The sequence below is a fragment of the Corapipo altera genome, unplaced genomic scaffold (genome assembly GCF_003945725.1).
Source record: "Corapipo altera isolate COAL_440 unplaced genomic scaffold, ASM394572v1 1, whole genome shotgun sequence".
In the NCBI taxonomy this organism is placed as follows: Eukaryota; Metazoa; Chordata; class Aves; order Passeriformes; family Pipridae; genus Corapipo; species Corapipo altera.
The window spans coordinates 16,449,258-16,468,940 of NW_020884873.1; the positions used below are offsets into that span (position 1 = coordinate 16,449,258).

At 49.9% G+C, this 19,683-nt stretch overlaps 1 protein-coding gene across 2 annotated transcripts; it reads right to left on the reverse strand.

The window, feature by feature from the left end:
* Positions 1-202: 202 nt before the first annotated feature.
* Positions 203-17,820, reverse strand: CBX6 (chromobox 6). 2 transcript variants are annotated; one of them, XM_027654717.1, is made up of 5 exons: positions 17,704-17,820; positions 17,521-17,564; positions 17,301-17,366; positions 17,024-17,090; positions 203-8,920 (listed from the first exon to the last, which is right to left on the reverse strand). In XM_027654717.1, exons 1-5 carry the CDS (start codon positions 17,770-17,772, stop codon positions 8,003-8,005), a joined length of 1,164 nt encoding a protein of 387 aa, XP_027510518.1. In that variant the 5' UTR covers positions 17,773-17,820; the 3' UTR covers positions 203-8,002. The 2 variants fall into 2 exon arrangements, with proteins under 2 accessions (XP_027510518.1, XP_027510509.1); XM_027654708.1 differs by having other exon boundaries at positions 203-8,974.
* Between the last annotated feature and the right edge of the window lie 1,863 nt (positions 17,821-19,683).

Sequence of the window (19,683 nt, forward strand, 5' to 3'; positions counted from 1 at the left end):
AATTCTCTTGACTTTTGTCAGCTTCTCTGTGTCCAGAAACGTCCAAAGACTCAGGCCAGGACTGATGCACAGTGCCCAGGAAGGTACCAAGTGTGTTTGTGTTTGACTGCAGAGCTGATCCCCGCTGGTTCAGGGCAGCTGTTTCAGCACCCCTGCTCCCCACTCCACAGGTCACAGCCCACCCAAGGAAACAATAACAGAGTTTGGAATGTAACAATTTATTGGGGTTAATTTTTTGTTTTAATTTTTAACTCCCCATTTCTGGCATTGATACAATATTCAAGAGCAGCAGAAAGAACAAAATGTACAAGAATACAAGAGTAATTAGCACAACCCCCACCCCCAAACCTGGAGCAAACCATTTTCTTGTGGGAAGCACCAAGGGAAGGGGTGATTCAATCACCCCTCCAATGGCTATGCCTCCCACCCATCCGCTCTAGACAGAGTTTAGCCAGCTGGGAACTGGATTAAAAAACAAAACAAAACAAAACAAACACTATATTTAAAATGAAAATTGCAAGACAAAAAAAATAATATATAGATATACAATTCATCCGTGCACAATCCTTAAATGCATTTTTTTCAAAATAAAAAAAATTACAAGATACATATTTAGGTTTATCTTAAATTAAAAAAAAAATTACCACCTTCACTTTGTATGCCAAGTGAGGGGAAATGAAGAGAGACATGGGTTGCACCAGAACTATCAGCACTTTTATGAGTCAGGGCTGACCTTCTCCAAGAGAAAGGATAGGGCTCTGATGCTGCCAAAGCTCAAGCACAGGCAGAATCTGAAGCACCCAAGTACCACAGAACTCAGTGGGGTTACTCGCCTACTCCAAGTTCAGTGTTTGCAGGAATCTGCAGGAGTTGAGCCTAAGCTTGGCACAGGGGAAGGTGAAAGGAAGGAACAGATGAGGCAGGCCCCTGTCCTTCACCACCAGCAGACAACTTTCTATGCAAAAAGAAAACAAACGGGGGAAGAAAAAATCCCAAAATAGAGAGTCTCCTCTATTCTTTGGGAGCATACAAGGCTTAATGGCAGAGGAGAGAAGAGGGGGGAGGACAGCACACAAAGTTGATTTGCTTGGGGGAGGCGCAGGCATGACAACTCTTTTCTAAAAAAAGTCATCACGATTAATTTTTTTGTTCTGTTTGAGAATTTGACCTAAGACTCCGTCCCCCTTTGCAGCTGGGGGCCGGAAGCAGCAGGCTCCTTCCAAGCAGCTGAAGAGCAACCAACCTGAAGAGCAGCTGGGGGGCTGCTCGGGAGCATAAATGGGCCCCACTAGTCCTATGAGGCCCTGAAGCCCCACCAAGTGTTTTGACCCACCCAACTGCATTCCAGAGGTTTAGTGTGAGCTCTAAGTACTCAGCTAAGCAAGGAATGAAGAACCAAGGCCCTGCAGTGGGAATTAACACTTTGTCTGCATGTCCCAACCATGCCCCTTCCTTCCCACCAGATACATTTTCTGAGCCACTGCTGAAGGTGGCATCGCCCTGACTGCATCTTGCTGCTCTTCTGTGACTTTTCCCTGTGCCACAGCATGGTGCTTGCTGTCCCCTTCCCAGCTCTGCTCAGCCCAGGAGTGCAGAGGGTATCCCCATTCCTCCATCACAGTGCCATCTACCAGTGGCTGGAGGGAGCCAGTTCAAAGCACAGCACTTACCTGGGGTGGAAGGACCCTCACTCCAAGTACTGTGCTTTTGGATGGCCCTGGAAATATAATTTCCCACCACAGAGAAGCTGGAAGGGACAGAAGAGCTGCCAGAGACAGCCCACCACCCCAGGAAGGGGAACTGACTATATCTCCCTTCACTCCTGGAAGGAGAAATTTAGAGAAAGGAAGAAAGAAGAACTCAGGGCCCTGCCACATCCTTACAGGTGAGGCAGGTGGAACACAGGGCATCTCAGATGCACCACGCAGAACACACACGAAGCTTCTGGTGCCAAGGCTGACACTGCACAGACAAGGGTGCAAATGCCTCTGACCACACCAGTCTGACAGAGGGCAACGCTGAAATGGGAAAGGAGCAGAGGACGGAAAGGCCAAGGTGAGGACGGAGACAGACTCCAACATCTCCTCCCATCTACACCCCCCAAAAAGAAATCATACACATTGCACTCTGGGGAAGGACATCAAAAATGTAAGTAAAAAAGAAAATAAAGACACTTATTTGCTCAACCCCAAAGCATTGGTGAAATGAAGATACTTCCTGGAGTTACCTGGGGAAGGAAGCACGGACAGGGAGTGGGGGATTTCTGAAGCAATGCTCAGCACTCCGTCTCTGTGCAAATGCCTCGAGAGTTGGGCTGCCAGCACCCTCAGCAGGATGGTCCCCTCCACCCCCATCCCCTTCCCATGAGGGAGACAGAGACACAGAGCAGTGACATAGCTGAGAGAAAGGCCATGGCAAGCCAAGAAGGAACAGAACCCAGGAGACACCAAATCCCTGACCTCAAACTAACCCTTTACAGCAGACCACCTTCAGAGCGGAAATTAGGAAGGCTGCGCACAGGGGAGAAAGAGGAGAGAGGGAGGTTTCTTTTATATTCATATATTTATATATAAAAAGTAAATAAGATCCCAGCTCTTGCGTGATTATTGGGCAATTGAAAAATGCAGCAAAAGCAAGCGACATTGGAGTAAAAGGATGCGCCAGGCAAGGAGGAAAAAGTCTTGTCAGAAAGTGGGGAAAGAGGCAAAGGGAAAAATAAGCACTTAGCCAAACACGCACTCCAGGTTTGTTACACCCCCCTGGTAAGAAGGACCTGGCTCCTGAGCAGCCCCACTAATGCCATGACCTGGAACTGGCAAAAGTGTGAGCGACTCAGGAAACCATCCTTCAGCATGGCAACCTCCTTCTGCCAGGAGGTCCCCAGGAAGGTGATCATCTCCAAACACTGGGAGCTGCCGAAGCCTCCTCTACAAAGAGGGGCTGGAAAAGGGAGTGAAATCCCTAGGAAGACTCAGCTCAGAGACAGCTCCTACCTGGTAAAAAGCATAATTGTGGTTTTTTCTTTTTTTTTTTTTTTTTATTTCATAAAATCTCCCTGGGAACTTCAGGAAGGGGAGACCCAGAGAAATGCTCCCTTTCTCTTTTGAAAACAGAAATTAAGCAGAGGCTCACCACAGCTGGGCCTGCTCACCACACTATTTCTGTTTTCCATCCCAAAAGGAGCTTGTATCTCATTAGCTTCACGCCTCCCCAGTCCCACTCTGCTCAGTGAGAAGAGGGCACAAGACAGGAGGCTGCTGCTCCAAGTAAAAAGCTGTGGGAAGCACTGACAGAGCTCAATAGGCAAAGAGAGGAGAAGTTCCCAGGAGCAGCCCAGGCTATGGGAGGCATCAAGACATCTGTCATCCGCCACTGCAAAGCCAAGGGCACCAGAGAAGTCCAGAGAAGAAAAGCTGTCCAGGTGTCCCTGCTTGCCACCTTCTGTTCAGACACCAACATCTGGTAGCTTCCCTCTTCCTCCAGGCACTCCCATACACCAGATGAACACCCAGCAGACATCCTGGATGAGGAAGCCAGCACACAAGAGTTCCCTCTCGCTCTGAAGGAACGTTTGGGCAACTCTGCCCCGCCACCCTGCAGGAAGCTGAAGCAGAAGGCTGCCCTACTTGAGCAGAGTCCCATCAGGGTGTTCATCTCCCCTCCCCATCCCAAAGACTTCCAACATTTGCTGGCCTCAAGAAGAGGGTACACCTCACTCAGCAATATCTTCAGAGCACACAAGGCAGCTCTCTCATCTACTTCTGAAGATCCAGCCACTGTTGGAGAAGAGACACTGGACTACATACCAATGGGACTCCGTTCTCTGTCCTGATGTGGTGAATCCTATACAGAAAAATGCCACTCCCCACCTGATGCTGGAAGAAGGTAAGAGACCCTACAGAGGGGAGGCATATCTGCTTCCCAGGAAATAAGCCCACCGTGATTAATTTTGCTTGGATATAAGGGACGGAAAAGAGAAGAGACAGCAACTTGGCAGGAAAAGTACATGCCAACCCCAAATCTTAGCAGCTTGCTGTGCATGCAAAGTAAGTCTACTGTTTCCATGTTGATGGCCTGATTCACATTCTGGCAGAACGTGATTGGCCATTTCTGAGGGCCGCTCGGCCAGAAAACCACTTGGAGACTCCACCTTAGCTCACAGGAGAGGTATGGGAGGGAAGGGAAGTCACTCCAACACTTGGGAGGCAAGGACGGGAAAGGTTTGTAGACAGGGTTCCTCCAACATGCAACTTGCCTTTTCAACTCGGAGATCGCTGCTTAGTCCTAGAATGCCTTTCCCTCCAGTTCAAGCAAGCCAAACACCATCCCAGACATACATGCTTCGATACTACAAAATACTCTTTTCCCTAAGGACCATCTAATACCACTACAATTTGTGCAATCACTGCATTTATTATTCATTTTTAAACTCTCTCTCGCTCTCTCCCTGTAGAAATTTTTTTTAAAACTTTTCTTTTTTTATGCAAAACTAATCATTTCACTTTTTCCACTCCATCATAAAATCTCCTCTAAAAACACGACAACGAGAACAAACATGGCACAGACACAGAGAATACTTCCCTGTTTTTGTTGGGTTTTTTTCTAGGGGTTATTGGGAAGGGAAGGGGATACTTTCAAATAAACTCCTCCCTCAATTCCATGCCCTTTTTAAAAGGCATGGATGAATCTTCTTTCCCATCTCCACCATAAGGAGCAAGGGCAAAAATTCAGAAGGAGGAGCATCACCCACGTGAATACGAAGGTAGGGTTAGTCAGCCTCAAGTGTCTTGTCCACCTGAGGGAACTTGAGGTTGCTGCTGCATTCAAGTTAGCAAACCTCTAACTCAAAACAGCACAGGATCCTCATTTCGGATCCAGAGGTTCAGGGTTTGGTTCCCACCTGGTGACCCACCCAGGGAGGGATTTGTCACACAAGCAGGTGAGTTGTGTCTGCAAGCCGGATCATACTCCCTTCTTCCTCCACAGAGGATCTACTGCACAAGTTCTCTGCTGCAACAAGTCCTCTCATTTCCTCACTGCACGAAGAAAGTCCTTGCGGAGCATCCCTACAATGACCCACTGTCTTCCTCTTCACAGACAGTTCCCTTGCTTTGTCACTCTGGAGAAAGGCAAAACCCCTTCAATTAAACAATTCCTGCCCCTTGCCCCCAAAGAACACCATACAAGAGACACTGGGGAAAAGAATTCTGCCAAGCAACACATCTTGGCCAAAACACATCAAGAGTTTCCTATTAAAGTTCCCTTTTATCTCCCACTTAAACGCTTCAATATTTTTTCAGAACCTTGATACCACGAAACAAAACACATCACCACATACACACCAAACAGTAACTTAACAACCTAAAGTGACTGGCTGGTTTGCATCCACCCCACAAAGCAGCTCCTCTTATCTTGCAGCCACAGATTAGTTCTTGTTCAGAAGGGAGAGGAAAAAGAGAAGAACCTCCTCGCTATTTTCCTAAGAAAGAGTTTTTCCCTATGCCTACAAACTGCTCATCTTTGAAGCTGCAGTCAAACGGATAGGCTATGCTAAAATAAGGGATCCTTGGGTGTGCCAGGCACAGGAAAGATGAAAAAAAAAAACAAAAAACAAAAAAACCAACCAAAAAAACCAAAAACCAAAACCCCAACCCCCACGAAAAATACAAGCAGGTATTAATACAGACACGCACACAAGTCCAACAAGTTATAGGAAGCCTTAGCTTGGTGAAATGGATCAGGGAAGTCTCTTTCTCCCTGCCCCTAGCTTTAGCTGTGAACGAAAGCACATCCCCAAAGAGTCCACTATGCTCTTTAATCAAGGAAAGAAAAAGAAAGAGGTGCACAAAGGGTGGTGCTAACAGCACCTGGAATCCCCCTCGGACTGTCTGCACAGACACCCAACTGCAACTGCTGTAAAATCACAGTGACCCACAGCTTGAAATGCCACCTGCTGTGAGACGAGGTTTGTAGGGAGGACAGCAAAGATTTTATTACACCAACCCAGGCACTGGAGGAAGAGAATAGACAAGCTCTGGGCACAGAAGCCCTAATTAAGGTCAGAAGCCAGTCTATCCCTCTACCACTCTGACGACGTCCCTTGGGCAGACAAATATTACTTCCCTCCCACAAATTGCCTCCCTTCTACCCTTAGATCACTGCAACCACAAAATCGCTACTCCACATGAAAGCACTCCTTAAAGCCAGCAGCTCCTGAGCATCCTTGCGTGAAAGCACCAGAGGGGCCAATTCCAATTGTGTTTACCCACCCAGGGTAGGTCTGTAAGTAAATGAGCCCTGGCATGGGGAATATTTCCACCCTTTTCACCTCTACAGCATGTTATGTGGAAGTGACACCCCTCTGCCCCATCCAGGGACAGGGATGAAAGGGTGAGGTTCTCCCACTGATTGAACAGCACCTCTTTTCCTTGCCCCTACAGGCCGAGTCCTGTGAGAGTAGAAGAAGTAGAGAGCAAAGGAACGGCATCTCACCGTGAAGCTTAGGACCCACACAGAAACAGAGCAAGCCAGAAACGGCAGGTAAAAAAGAGCTTATTTTGGATGTGAACAAAGGTGGTCAGGAAAGAGGGAGCTTGGGCAAAGAACAGCAAGCTGTGGTCTTGCTCCCTCCTACTTGCTAGGGGTGAAGAGAAGGAATTTCTAGATCAGCTCACAGGAGCTTTGGGGAAAGAGATCCCAGCACACATGCATACGGTGTGAGAGAGACGGGTATTTCTTATGAGCACCTTTGGTTGACAGTTGTAAGGGCTGTTTCAGATGCTGAAAAGACAAGAGGGGAAACCTCTTCCAGGCCACCCACCACAGGGAGGGGAGAGCAGGAGAAGCAAAAGGAAGCAGGAAGAGCAAATGACCTGCCTTAGCATCTGCCCCTCCCTCCTTTGGAGGGAGCAAGAGGAAGCAAAGAGGGTCGGGGGAAGCTTACACACAAGGCAGGAGACCAGCCTCACCTGGCTGGGGCAGCATCATGCTGTTGGCGTCATCTTCCCCCAGACTGAAGGGTGGATGCACAGCCCACTCCCACTTCCACCACAGAAAGGCCAGGGAAGGGCATTTCATGCCCTCTCCCCTGATCAAGTGCAAGTGATGAACATCAGGAGGAAGATCTGGGCTGGAAGCAGACTCCTCTTCTCTTTTCTTCCCTTTCTCCTGCAGAGCTGAGCAAGCTGGAAAATGCAGGAGAAGGGGAGGGACTAGGGCACCTGAAAGCACCCATACAACTGCCAAGGTAGCACCAATAGTCAAAGGAAAGGGGAAGCCAATATGGGGCATATGCTGCATGGGGCACCCCTACCGCCCCAGCTTTGTCTCAAGCACCTTCCAGGCATGACACTTCACCTGCCCTTCTTCCCCTCACTCTGGGGGCATCTGGATCAGCAACTGCCATGAGAACAGTAGAGGAGAGGGCAGATCCAGGCCACAGGCCACGAGGGGAAAGGATGGCAGGATCGTACTCATGGCAAGGGGAAAACATAGGAATGGAAGAGACTGCATGCACATTGTGGGAGAAGGTTTGGAGGACGTGGGCAAGGCCTCCAATCCTCTTACATCCTTCCCTCAAGGGTCTGGAGCTCCCCTTCAGTTTTGTCAAAGATGGAAGGGTAATGAGGAAGAGCAGCACCTTCCTCACCACCTGCACAGGCACACAGACACATGCTCACCCATCCCTCAGTCCCAAAGGCTCCACCGCCTGTTGGACAACACCACATTCAAGGACAAACAATCACTCCCCAGCCCCACCACAACCCTCCCTGCCTCCTCCCAGCGGCACTAACACCCAGGAACAGGGGGTGCTCCCACAGCCCCACTGACACGCTCCAGCCTCCAGGCAAGAGGAAGTGGGCAGGAGGAAAGGAGGAAGGGTGGCAGTGAGGGCAGAGGGACAGCCAAGGGGAGAAGGAGAGAACTAAGGACAGCCATTCACACCACGACTTCTCGCAGGTAGAGCTCCCCCCACGCCCCTGGAGTGGGAGGACCTGGCCGCTCACTTGCTGCCTCCTCCACCACCACCTGCCGCCACCTTCTCAAAATCCTCTGCGTTACAGAACTCCTTGATGGTTACGGTGAGGAGGTTGCTGGTGACATCCGTGACCACCACGTTTGAGCAAGGGGACATCTCAGGACGCCAGTCGCCGGCCTCCTGCTCTGGGTCAGAAGAGGAGAGAGACAAGGAGGGCGTCTGCCCCCCGCTGCACCCTCCTGAGGGAGAACGCTTGCTGGTGGCAGCCGACTCGGGTGGGATTGAGAGGTCAAGGACCTCTGACTCACGCCAGTCGGGGATGGCTGGGCTGAGGGTCTCGGGGAGCAGCTTTGGAGGGGAATCATCTGGGTCAGAGGAGGAGTGGGGAGCGGGTGATGGGCAGCCAGAGGAGCTGGAGCTGGGAGCATCATAGGGGGTGGAGCCCATAATGAGCCCACAGGAGGCTGCCTGGGAGCCTTCTGCCTCCCCCTTGCCCTCCAAAGAGGGGGCAGGCGCAGCAGACGGCTTATTGTAGAGGGAAAAGGTGCCAAACTTCATGTGGCGGATCTGGGTGCGGAGGACGCTCTCGCTGAACTTTTTGCTCTTGCCAATGACACGGTTTCGGGACGGAATCTTGGGCCGAGCCAGGCCCCCGGTCCCATTGGCTGGCTTCCCACCTTTGTCAATGACTTTGAGGTTGAGGATGATGCGGCTGCGTTTGGGCTCGCGGGGTTTCACCTTGCGGTTGATGATGCGGACGGTCTCCGAGAAGGGGGAGACAGGAGGACGAATGCCGGCCCCGCCACCCACGCTCCCGCTGTTCTGGGGATCTGGACGGGGCAGGGGGCGCCGGGACATGCGGTGGCATCGCCGGATGTCTTTCTTGAGCCGGTGCACTGCGGCACTGGAGTGGAGCTTGGGAGAGGAGGTACTAGAACCAGGCTTGACAGAAAAGTGTACATCCCCAATGTGGAGGGCCTCCGCTTGGGCCCGAGCCTGCAGTGGTGGGGAGAAAGAAAACAAACAGGGTCAGAGAGGCAGCCTAGGTGCAACCAAATCTCAAACCAGGCATTGCTCACCTGAGGCCAAGCACTCACCAGCAATGCTTTTGCATTAATTTATATCCAACATTAATGATAAGCATGGGTACACACCTACAGGTGTGATAGCTACGGCACAGCCCCCAGATAGGCATGAGGCACTGTCTATATCCTTTTCAGGCAGCTAATGTCTCCCTAAACTGTGCTCCTGTTGACACGTGCTTTCCCCAGGGAGAAACTGCCAATTCCCCAGGCATGTTTCACGGTTACAGTCAGTGGTCTCCAAGGCCCCCCAGGTCATCACCAGCAAACATACACAACCCTCCACTGTCAGCCAAACAAGCCAGCATCCTCCTAGAAACTGGGGCTGTTAGTGCTGAGTTAGCACTCAAAATTACATATTAGTCCCAAGACTGGGGATTGTATCTTGTACAACATGAGTGCGAAAGAGGAAGAGTAATGCGTTCAGTTTCCTCTTCTCCTCCCACAGTCAGAATCATCTCTGGAAAGCATGGTAGAAGGGGGTCTTGAGGAACAAAGATGGAGGCACGTGAGAGTGGTCTGATGGAGTTAGCTAAACACAAGAAATGCAGAGATCTAAAGCTCATTTCTAATTAGGGCCACAAGCAAGTCATTCATCCTTACTGTGCTGTCGAGCAAGGTCCAATGTTTAAAGCCAGAGATTAGGCCAGCTGGAATTCAAGTCAAGTTTTAACTGCACCTCCAAAGAAGAGATTGTCTTGTCCCTTTAAACACCACACTTGTTTAAAACCTAGTACTGAATCAGAGCAGGAACAGCACTAGTTCAGCTGTGCAGTGCCAGCTCTCCCCAAAAGCCAGGCCAGGGGAACAAGACTTTTAAGCTCTTCTGGTGCTTGGAGATAGTTCCGAAACCTGCCCTGGTTCATGTACCAGAGACAGGAACATTTTCTGGCAGCAGGAACAACAGTTTCATTGGTAAGCTGGTGCTGTATGACCTGAAGACCCTGTGGGCATGGAAACCCAGAGTGCATTCTTACAACACACCCCACCAGGGCACTGTTGCTTTTAGAGCTCAGCCTCCCACCTGCACCCTGCTAGTGGCCCAAATAAACCTGCTTCCATATTCCCTCTCAGCAGTGGTGATAGGTGGAAGTCACAAAGGCCTGGAGGGGACAGGAGAGCCCCCCTGCGATTTCCCATCCAGTGAGCAGCTTCCCCCACCTCGTGGGCACAGCAAGAACTGCAGTGCTGGAAGACGACAGCTGCTTTTCCTCCCTAACTTTTCCATCCCGTTGCCCCTTGCACACGCCAAGATCGGGATGGCTTCTTGCCAGCTAAGAGCTTAGCACTCAACTCCATCTCCTTTGTCACCCTGCAGGCTGTGCCTCCTACCAGAGAAACGCCCAGGGAAAAAAATGTGTGTGTAAAGGCCGGGATCTAACAGATCTAAGCGAGGGGCCCAGCCAGTCCCTGCACAAAAAGCTCAAAGCCCTGGCCCCACAGCTCAGAGCTTTGCTGTTATCCAGTGTCCCTCTTCTCCCACTGAGATCCCTATGAGAACCGCAGAAGATCCCAAACTAGCTGAGAACGGAGATGTGAAGACATTTTGTTCCTCTCTGGCTAACGCTGGACGATCATGGCCTTCAGTGCTACCTGCATCCTGGCTTTAAAACAGCTGCAAAAATGAGGCTTCCTTCTTGAGCTGTACATGAAAACACAGACTGAAGGCTCGCTCAGACCAGGAACTCTGTGTTAGCTGACTGACAAAGAAATAGGGAGAAGATGACACAACTGCCAAGGCAGGCACAGACTCTCTCCACATTAAGAAACAGGGCTGTTTCCACCTAGCTAGAGGGAAGTGTTCCCAGCACACACAAACCCAAACACATCCTGCCATAGCAGGAAGCATCCCAGTGTCCAGCTAGTTTCTCTTTGTTCAGCCTTGCACGTTGCTCCATGGCCCAAACTGTTGAGAAAATAATTAGACACAGTTCCTATTGCAGGCATGCTACAGGCTGGAGCCCAGCAGCAGCAGCAGATGAACTCCCAAGGCCACGTACCAACTCTCCCCATCCCATCTCATCAATACATAACTTGGAGACACCACAGACCCTGTCAGGAGGTCACAGGCACAGGCTGTGCTTGCTCCCTCTCCTCACACATCCCTCTGAAGCAGATGGCAGACACAAGGACAAGCTACAGTTTGCTTTCTGACATTACATATCAGCAGAGCCTGAATTAACAAATTTATTCTTCTTTTCCCTCCCCTTCCCCATCACAGCTAGCCCTTCTAGCACTGCTGCTCTTGTGCTTTGGGCTTCTCACTAATTTACCACTGCTCAGCCGAGAGCAAAGTGCAACACAATGTCCCATTCCAAAATGCAGGACAGTAAAGCCAGGCAGAGGGTGCAGACAGATGCACTAGTGAAAATCCTTCATCTACAGCTTCAGCAGATAGACACAGGTATCTTTCAGGGCCTCTTCTGCTGCCAACACTGCACATCTTTCAGATTAATTCCATACCCTGTAATCATGCCTTGAAGTGAGTTCTGCCCCCTCTGTGCCATTCTGCTCCAAGTCAAATCTAATTGCCACCTTCCATCAGTACCGCCATCCATTACCCATGGGAAAGAAGGCAGCTTCTAACAGGGGTGAGGGAAGCAGTCACAAACACCCTCAGTTTCCTTGCACACCCCAAAATTCTTCAGCAAAGCTTCCCATCAATCACATTAAATGAAGTGATGATGCTGGAATGGTCACAGCCTGGCCACTTCCACAGTCCTGCTGATTTTACTTTCTCTGCCTGTGCCCATTAATCAGCTCTTGTCCTGTTTTGACAGAGAAACCTGTCTTGGTTTTGCACTTGCACAGCAGCTAGTGCAGAGCCCTGGTGCACACTCCAGTGTGCCAGAACCACTAGGTCTCCTTAACTTGCTATATGTCTGCATTTCCAGTTACTTCTGGGGCACTTCCTCAAGGCTGAAGTTGCTTCTAACTCGTGTTTCAGCTGTCTGTGTTTATTAAATTCCAGTTTCAGTAGTCTCCAGGTAGACTGCAAGCAGCATCAATACCTTTGGCCAGATAATATTAAGAGAGAGGATAAGTTGGGACCCAGCAGTCCTCCCCTGGTGCTACACTACTATCCCCAGCGACAAGCTTCAATGCAAGTTCCAAAGAGCAATATGCAAATATTCAGCTTACCTTGAGATTGTTTTTCCAGGTAAGGTTTCAAGAAAAATAGTATCAGATGCGTTATCTAAGACCAACCCCCAGAGCCCTCTCACTTGTGAAGCACAGGATCAGGTTTATTCAGACATCAGCTATGCAAACTCATCCCTTCACTGCAGAGGACAGCACATTTTCTGGGCTCTCCTTCCCCTGCTTCCAACTTTACATTAAGTAACTTGCTACCTCAGATTTGGAGAAGATTCAGCATTCAGTTTTATCTATTGGAAGCGCACTTCTCCCTGCTACGGATCCACTTCTCGATCACACTCACAAGCCATATGAGCGTAAGGTCTTTGAAAAAACAAACCCATTCAATCCTTTCAGTTGTGTCACCACAGTTTTCTACTTTGCTCACAAGTCTTCCAAATGGAAGCTACGTCTCTGGGTTTTGCTGTTTTCACCCGCAGGATGTGCTCACCGCTGAAGAGGTACTCAGCATGTATACAAAGTAATTCACTTTCTGCTTACAGCTCAGCCTACATCAGGATGCAGCTTCTGGAGGCTTGCTGCAGTGCTCTGTCACGAGAGCAAGCCAACTGCTAGGATTGCTTCCCTTCCCCCTCTTCCCTTCTGGGATACGTATCACCTTTATTTATCTTGTACAGCTCTCCCTCATTGCCCCTGGGAACTAGTGTATCTCCCCCATTCCCTACTATTTCTGAATAAATGTCCCTTGAGGCCCAGAAAGCATATTTGTTCATTTATTTCCTTAACACACTGAGACACGCAAGCACATACATGGACATGTGCTTAGAAAGGCCTCTCTTACCTGATTTGTATCAAATCTCTCCAATTTGGAAGAAAAAAACAAAACAAACCAAAGATCTTGTAAGGCAAAATGGATTTCTAGTTAATTATTTCAAAATCAAGCCAATTCCAGTAGTGCTGCTGCACCATAGCAGCACAGTTCTCTCATAAATTACTGGGTCTGCTTTGTCTTTTATTCTCCACCTGCATTCCCACAGTCCTTGCTCCAAACAGCATTCGCAAGAGCTCTTCTTTCCCCTTTTTGGCTGCCATTCTGCCTTTTTATCACCCTCTTTCTTCTGCAGTCTTCCAAGTGACAAGGCAAAAGCAAGCCAGTTCATAGCACAGTTCTCCCAAGCAACACTGCCATAAACTAAAGTTTCCCTCTGGATGGGGAACAAAATGCTACAAAGGGGAATGGTCTGTTTTCAAACCGCTCGGGGATAATTTACGAACAGGGAGGAGATCAAAAGAAACCCAATTCCAGCTTCAGAGTTCAAGAAAGGGCAAAGTGACAGAGCACCACGCTGCTCAGCCCCTTCTTCCCCCACTCTCCCACTAAGAATCTCCTTTACTCTGTTCTCCCTTACTTCTTCCTTCCCATTAACCTTCTCCACCCTTGTCCCCTTAGTATTTATGGCCAGCCCAACTAAGGGTCTTTGCCAGCCACCCACTGAGTTTGCAGATCGGGCTCTGTCTCTGAACAGCACTTGCTCGACTTTATTAGATGAGCTGGTGAGTTTTGCATTCCGCACAGCAGAGTGCCCAGGGAAAAGCAAAATAAAAAGAGCAAATCGAGCAGGAGAAGAAGAGGAGGAAGATCACTCCAGCATGTGCTGTATCTCTTTCTAACCTCACACCAGCTTCCACTCTGACCCGCAGCCTAAGGGCCTGTCCTCAAGGATGACTTCTGCCAGACACCTAAGTAGTAAGGTAAGAGCCTTACGTACAGTGCTGCCTGTTTCAGACCAAGGACTCGACTTCCCACCGCTCAGCACAAGGCTGCAGCATACCAGCAGCCTCCCAAGAATTACAACCTCCCGCCAAGCCTGATCTCAGCTGTGGGAAAGTTTGCCCCTAGTATGCAGAGGATAAAGACCCACTTCCTGCCCAAAACTCTGCAGTTCAAGTTTGCAGGGGTCGCTTTCAACATTGGCCATCTTGACAGTGATCTTACAAAATCTGGACTGTAATTTGCCTCTGCAGTCTGATCGAAAGGGCAAGTGTTAGAAGCAGGAGCCTGGCTTACAAAGGCAGCAGGTGGCCAAAGATGCAGCTTTTCAAAGCTTTTCCAAAGGCGTGGGCCACTAACCTGCTGGAATGCTTTCTGCAAATCCCTCTGGGTGCCTATCTGCAACTTTTGAGAACTAATCCCAGGATAAACCGAGTCTCAACTGCAAGTTAAAACACCCACACAGCCCAAGGGACTGAGCAGCGTTTCAGGGCACTTATTTTGATGCCATCCCGGAGACTCAGAAGCCTAAGTTTAAGCACTGATACACATGAAAAATCCTAGAGAGCCACCAAGTTCAGGGCAGATCAGTCTACCAAAGTGGTCCTAGGCCAGACTTCTGCTTAAAAATCATTGCAACCAGATCTAATCTGTTCAGTTAACAGATCAAAAAGAATATTGTTCTAACTGCCAACTCCAAATACTCCCTCTGGGATACAAGAATCAAATTTCTTCCCTCGCTTCCGAAATTCTCACTGGCGAGAGATTCTGCAGCTGAAAGAACTGAAAACACTGTTAGCCATGCGTGAGGCAGTCCCACTCCTCCCATATCAGCACCGGGGCTGGCAGAGGTCAAACGTGCATCTTCAGTGGGTCAGAAGGACTGACGAGGGATGCAAACCAACACAGTGTCTCTGTCACAATTCTACCCACAGCTGTGTTGATTGTGGTTTGCCTGAATGGAGTGCAAACAAGTTCAGATAGGGCTGGCTGAGATAGAGTTACTTCTTGCTGCCTGGTCTGGGGTGTTATTTTTAGGGTAGGATCCGAAGTCACAGAGGAAGAGCAAGTCAGAGCATTAACAGTTCCGCCAGCTCTGTTTCCCAGAGGTGCAAACCAAGTGGCAGTGGAAGTGCTCTGCCCTGCCAGCCTCTCCCACAACGTGGCACCAGCCACGAGAGTTAATCTTGCTCCCCCATCACGATCCACCTTCTCCAAAATAGTGAGCCAGCTCCACAAACCTACAGGTTTTCATTACTGTTTGAGGAGCTGGCAGAAGGAAGACGTGCCACAGAAACGTGTCACCGACGTGATTCAAAGGATACTGTTGAATAATTCAGGTTCCAAGTTTAGGGGGGTTTTAAAGAGCAAAGGGAGAAGAGAAGCAATGAGTGGGTTTTGAGTTTGGGGGTTGGTTTTGGTTTTTTAGATGAGTGAAAATGATTGTTTTTTTTTTTAAATGAGTAATATAGCAATGGATTTTGTCATATCACATTCGGAATCAAAAATAAAATAAACTGATTACACATAGCATAATCATTCCTCTACAGCTCTGAACAGTGTCAGGTGTTACAAATACCAGTATTTTTTAACTCAGGCAGAGAACTATTTTAAACTGGTGGTTTCCCTTTAAGTGTTCCTCTGCATTGTTGGAAATCTAAACACAAGGGTTACATTTAATGCATGACTGCCAGAAAGAGAAAAGCCAACTAGTCTGGTTTCCCTGAATATAGCATAAGAGCTAGTACGTATCAGATATGTTTGTAATTCTCAGTCTGCAGACACAGAACACTGTTAGCAGAAAAACAGGCAATGAGGGAGTAGGACAGTTCCATCAGCAGGACTTTCTGAGGACTACCACAGTCTCATGGGTTTTATGAAGAGCATCAGAATATGCCTTGTTCCTGCATTTCTTCCGTGTGCTTCATTATATCCTCTCAAAGCGAAGAAGAGGTGACACCCTACCCCTCACTGCTCTTTCCAGTGCTCATGCAGTTAAAAGTGCTGCGCTGACTTGAGTAAAGCTCCTACTGCTGCCAGGCAAAGGAAAGTATTAACCTGTTTCACAGATGGGGAAACACACACAAAGGCTAAATGAGTTGCCCAAAGCCACAGAATGACTTGGTGATAGCGATGCCTTACCACAGGGTCCACACCGGCTGTTCCAGGGCTTTATAGCAGAATGAAACCAGGGAAGCTGTGGACTTGCTCATCTGTCTGAACTATACAAGGCTGTGTTCCTTTATGCTCATTTGAAGTCTGAGATTGTGACAGTTGGAGAGGAAAAGGGGGGAAGAGAGGAGTAGAGCAAGGTGCTTTGTCTGTAAACTAATAAATACACAAAGCTCACATAGCAGTCACACAGCTACTGGTGCTTTTAAGAAGAGAAAGTAAAAAATACAGAGAGGGCCTGCACTAGGGACTATCTTCCTTGCTCCTCGTTGCAAGGGAGCAGAGATGCTATGACAACATCTTCTTGCAGAGATGTTAAGTCTATAAGAGGAGAACTGGAAACTTCAGCTGCCATCCTATGCAGAGGTAAAATACTCCTCCTCCTCACCCACCCCCTTCTGCCCTCCTCAAATGCAAAACAAGCCTGCAGTTTATAGATCAAAACATGAACCCTTCATGAAACTCCTATGGAGCACCTACATCCTGAAACACAATCAGAGGAGTACAAGTGGCAGCGGGATTCCCGTCTCAGCTGCCTGACCGCTCAGCGTGCTGCTAAGTTGCAGAGCATGGGCTGGATGGAACAGGCTGCTGAAGGAACAGGGAGCAGGGCTGGCTAGCTCTCCACTGCGGCAGCAGAAGGCCGTGAGAGGGAGAGGATATTGGAAAAAGAGATTGCAGCCTCACCATGCACATCTGCGTGTGCCGACCGTCCTGCTGAGGCACCCGTCGCACGCACTCTCGCTCTCCCGTCACACGCTTCTGTGCCTCTGCCCACCCTCCCCCTTTCCTGTCGGTTTTCCCCGCGCTCCCAGAGCCAGGCATCAGGCACAAGTCACTTGAAAGTCCAGTCCTTCCAAGGGCATGCACCGGAAAGGTTTGAGAGACATTTGGCTAGGCCCGAGTTATTTAAATAAGAGTTACCTTCAGCAGAAAAGTTTTAGGTTTAGGTCCTCTCTTCTTGGGCCCGTACAGCTCACGCTCTCGTTCCCTTTAGGGAGTCAAATTTGTCAAGAAGTTAAAACTTTTCCCAAAGGAGAAACAGAAGTATACAAGTTTGACTTAAAAAAAAAAAAAAGAAAAAGAAAAAAAAAGATAAAAAAGAAACAAGGAGAGCCTGGACACTCTTTCCCGCTCGCCCACCCAAAGCCAAACCTGCTGCTGCAGCCCCCCCAGCCTGGGGTGGGGGATGAGCACTCACTTCTGCTCGAAGGCGGCGATGAGGCGGGAGTCCAGGATGTTCTCCTCGGGTTCCCAGGTGCTGTACCTGCCGGGGCGGGAGCAGCGGGGAGGACAAGCGAAGGAGTTAGCGCCCAAATCCCTCCGGAGCTGTACACAGGGACACCCTCCCCCCCCGCCCCCATCACATTCTGCCCCAGCCAATGCCCCCCACCCCCGCAGCCCGGGCGGGATGCACTCACTTGATGGCCCAGCCTTTCCATTTCACCAGGTACTCGATGCGCCCCTGCAACACACGGGGGAGAAAATGGGGGGGGAGGGGGGGAGATGTTGAGGCGGGGGGCCGGCGGTCGGGCCAGCGGAGCGGCCCAGCAGCGAGGAGCGGGGCAGGGGGTCCCGCGGCCCCACCCGGGGCAGCCCCTCACCTTTCGGATGCGGCGCTTGATGATGGACTCGGCGGCGAAGACGCGCTCCCCCACTGCAGACAGCTCCATCTTGCTGCTCCCCCTCAGCGGCGGCGGCGCCCACAGCCCATAATAATCCCGCCCGCCCGCGCGCGCCGCCCCGCCCCCTGCCCGCCGGCCCCGCCCTCCTCGTGCCGCCGCCGCTGGCTCGCGCACGCCCGCGCGCCCCCTCCCGCCGCGGCCGCGCGTGACCCCCCCCCAACTGCCCGCGGTGAAAGGCCCTTAAAGGGGCCGCGCCCCCGGACCCGCGGGACGGCGGCGCAGCGGGGAAGGGAACGGAGGAACGGGGAGAGAATCCCGCCCGGGCAGACCCCCAGCGTGGCGGCGGCGTTGCCCCTTCCCGCCCGAACGGGGCCTTTTTTTTCACAATGGCGGCAGCCGCCTCTCCTCCCGCTGCAGATGCACCGTCACCCCCCTCTCGCCAGCGGGGAAGCAGACAGCCCCAAGGCACCTACCAATGGCAAAAATCAGCAATAAAGGCGCCTAAATCCTTGTTATCTTTATTTCTTTTCTCCGTTTGGGCTGCGTGCATGTGTGCCAGCACAAGGTACGGGTTTTGTGCCAGTATAAGGTCCAGTTTTTGAGCCAGTATAAGGTACTGCAAGGTAAATGGGCCAAGCATGCTACATAAACCTGTAAAAAAACCCAGAAAAATGTTAAGTCACTTAGAGGAATTTCCTGCCCTGACTGTTTCTGCAAAACCCTAATTAATTTGCAGTGTGCTTTACACTCTCTTGCAGGTGCTATAAAGACATTGAAACAAAAAACTCAGTCAAAAATCATTCTCTGGGACTCAAAATGGAAGCTTACAGCCCTGCAGCTGTTGTCATGTGGAGCTCAGGGTCCTCCCTTACCTGGAGGTACCACCTGGCACAGCTTGTTCTCCTGCTTTAATTCTCACCTGTTTTTTGGGTGAAGAGAGGGTGCATTTCAGATACCCTCTGGAAAAAGTGGGACCTGTGATGAGGGCCATAGGCAATGGCCAACTTGCTTTTGCTGCTGTTTTTCAACCCACCATGATATCAGCAGGTACCTGCAGAGCACTGGCATTCCTCTGCTACCTATTCCTCAGCTGGCCTGCCAGTAAGCTCTCACAGCCCTTGTGGCCTTCACTAACCCTTTCTCCACTTGTACTCACCTTCCCTTTCCACCTCTGGCTCAGGGGTTTCACCCAGGAGGAGGACATTCCAGAAATGGCTATATTATGGCTATAACATCAGTACTAACAGAGATGGAATTCCCAAAGTCAAGACAGGCAGGTAGGAAAACAAATATTTTCCTCACTACCTGCAATTCAGCCAAGATCTGTCAGAGTGTTTTGTTCTTTCTCACCTTAGTAGCTGAAATGTTGCAGCCACCACAAGCTCCCTGCCTAGAGGAAAAGTAACTCAGGAGAGGACCTGTTCCTTACCACTGTGTCCCCATTTGAAGGGGGTGAACAGAGAGGTTGCTGAATACTGACAGAGACAGCAGATGGACAGTTACATGGACCCTGGTCCACGAGATGCAAACAATTCAGAGAACTGAGGTGTTTCTGTGGTCAGGGACTGAACCACAGCATGCTTCACCACTGATAATTCTGCATTTAGGTCATATCTCTCACTTCCAGAATAGGCTGTAAGAGGCCCTTTCTCAGGTATTTGGCTTCATGGGCCAGGCAAGAACAAAACCTGAGACTATCACCTAGAGTGGGACAAGTTCTTCTGAACTGCCCTGTTTCCCCAGACCCCACTTATTTTAATCTCAATTCTTCATAGGCTTGAAGGTGACTTCAAAAGAGCAAGTCCATCACACCCATTGCGTTTTGCTTTTCACTTTTTTAACTTTGCACATTAAGTGTTCATTAACACCATCCACATTTAAATTAGCGTATTTGTTACTGTTCGCTTTGTTTAAACGACTGTTTTTACACTTGTAACTGAGTGTCAAGTAACCGAACTT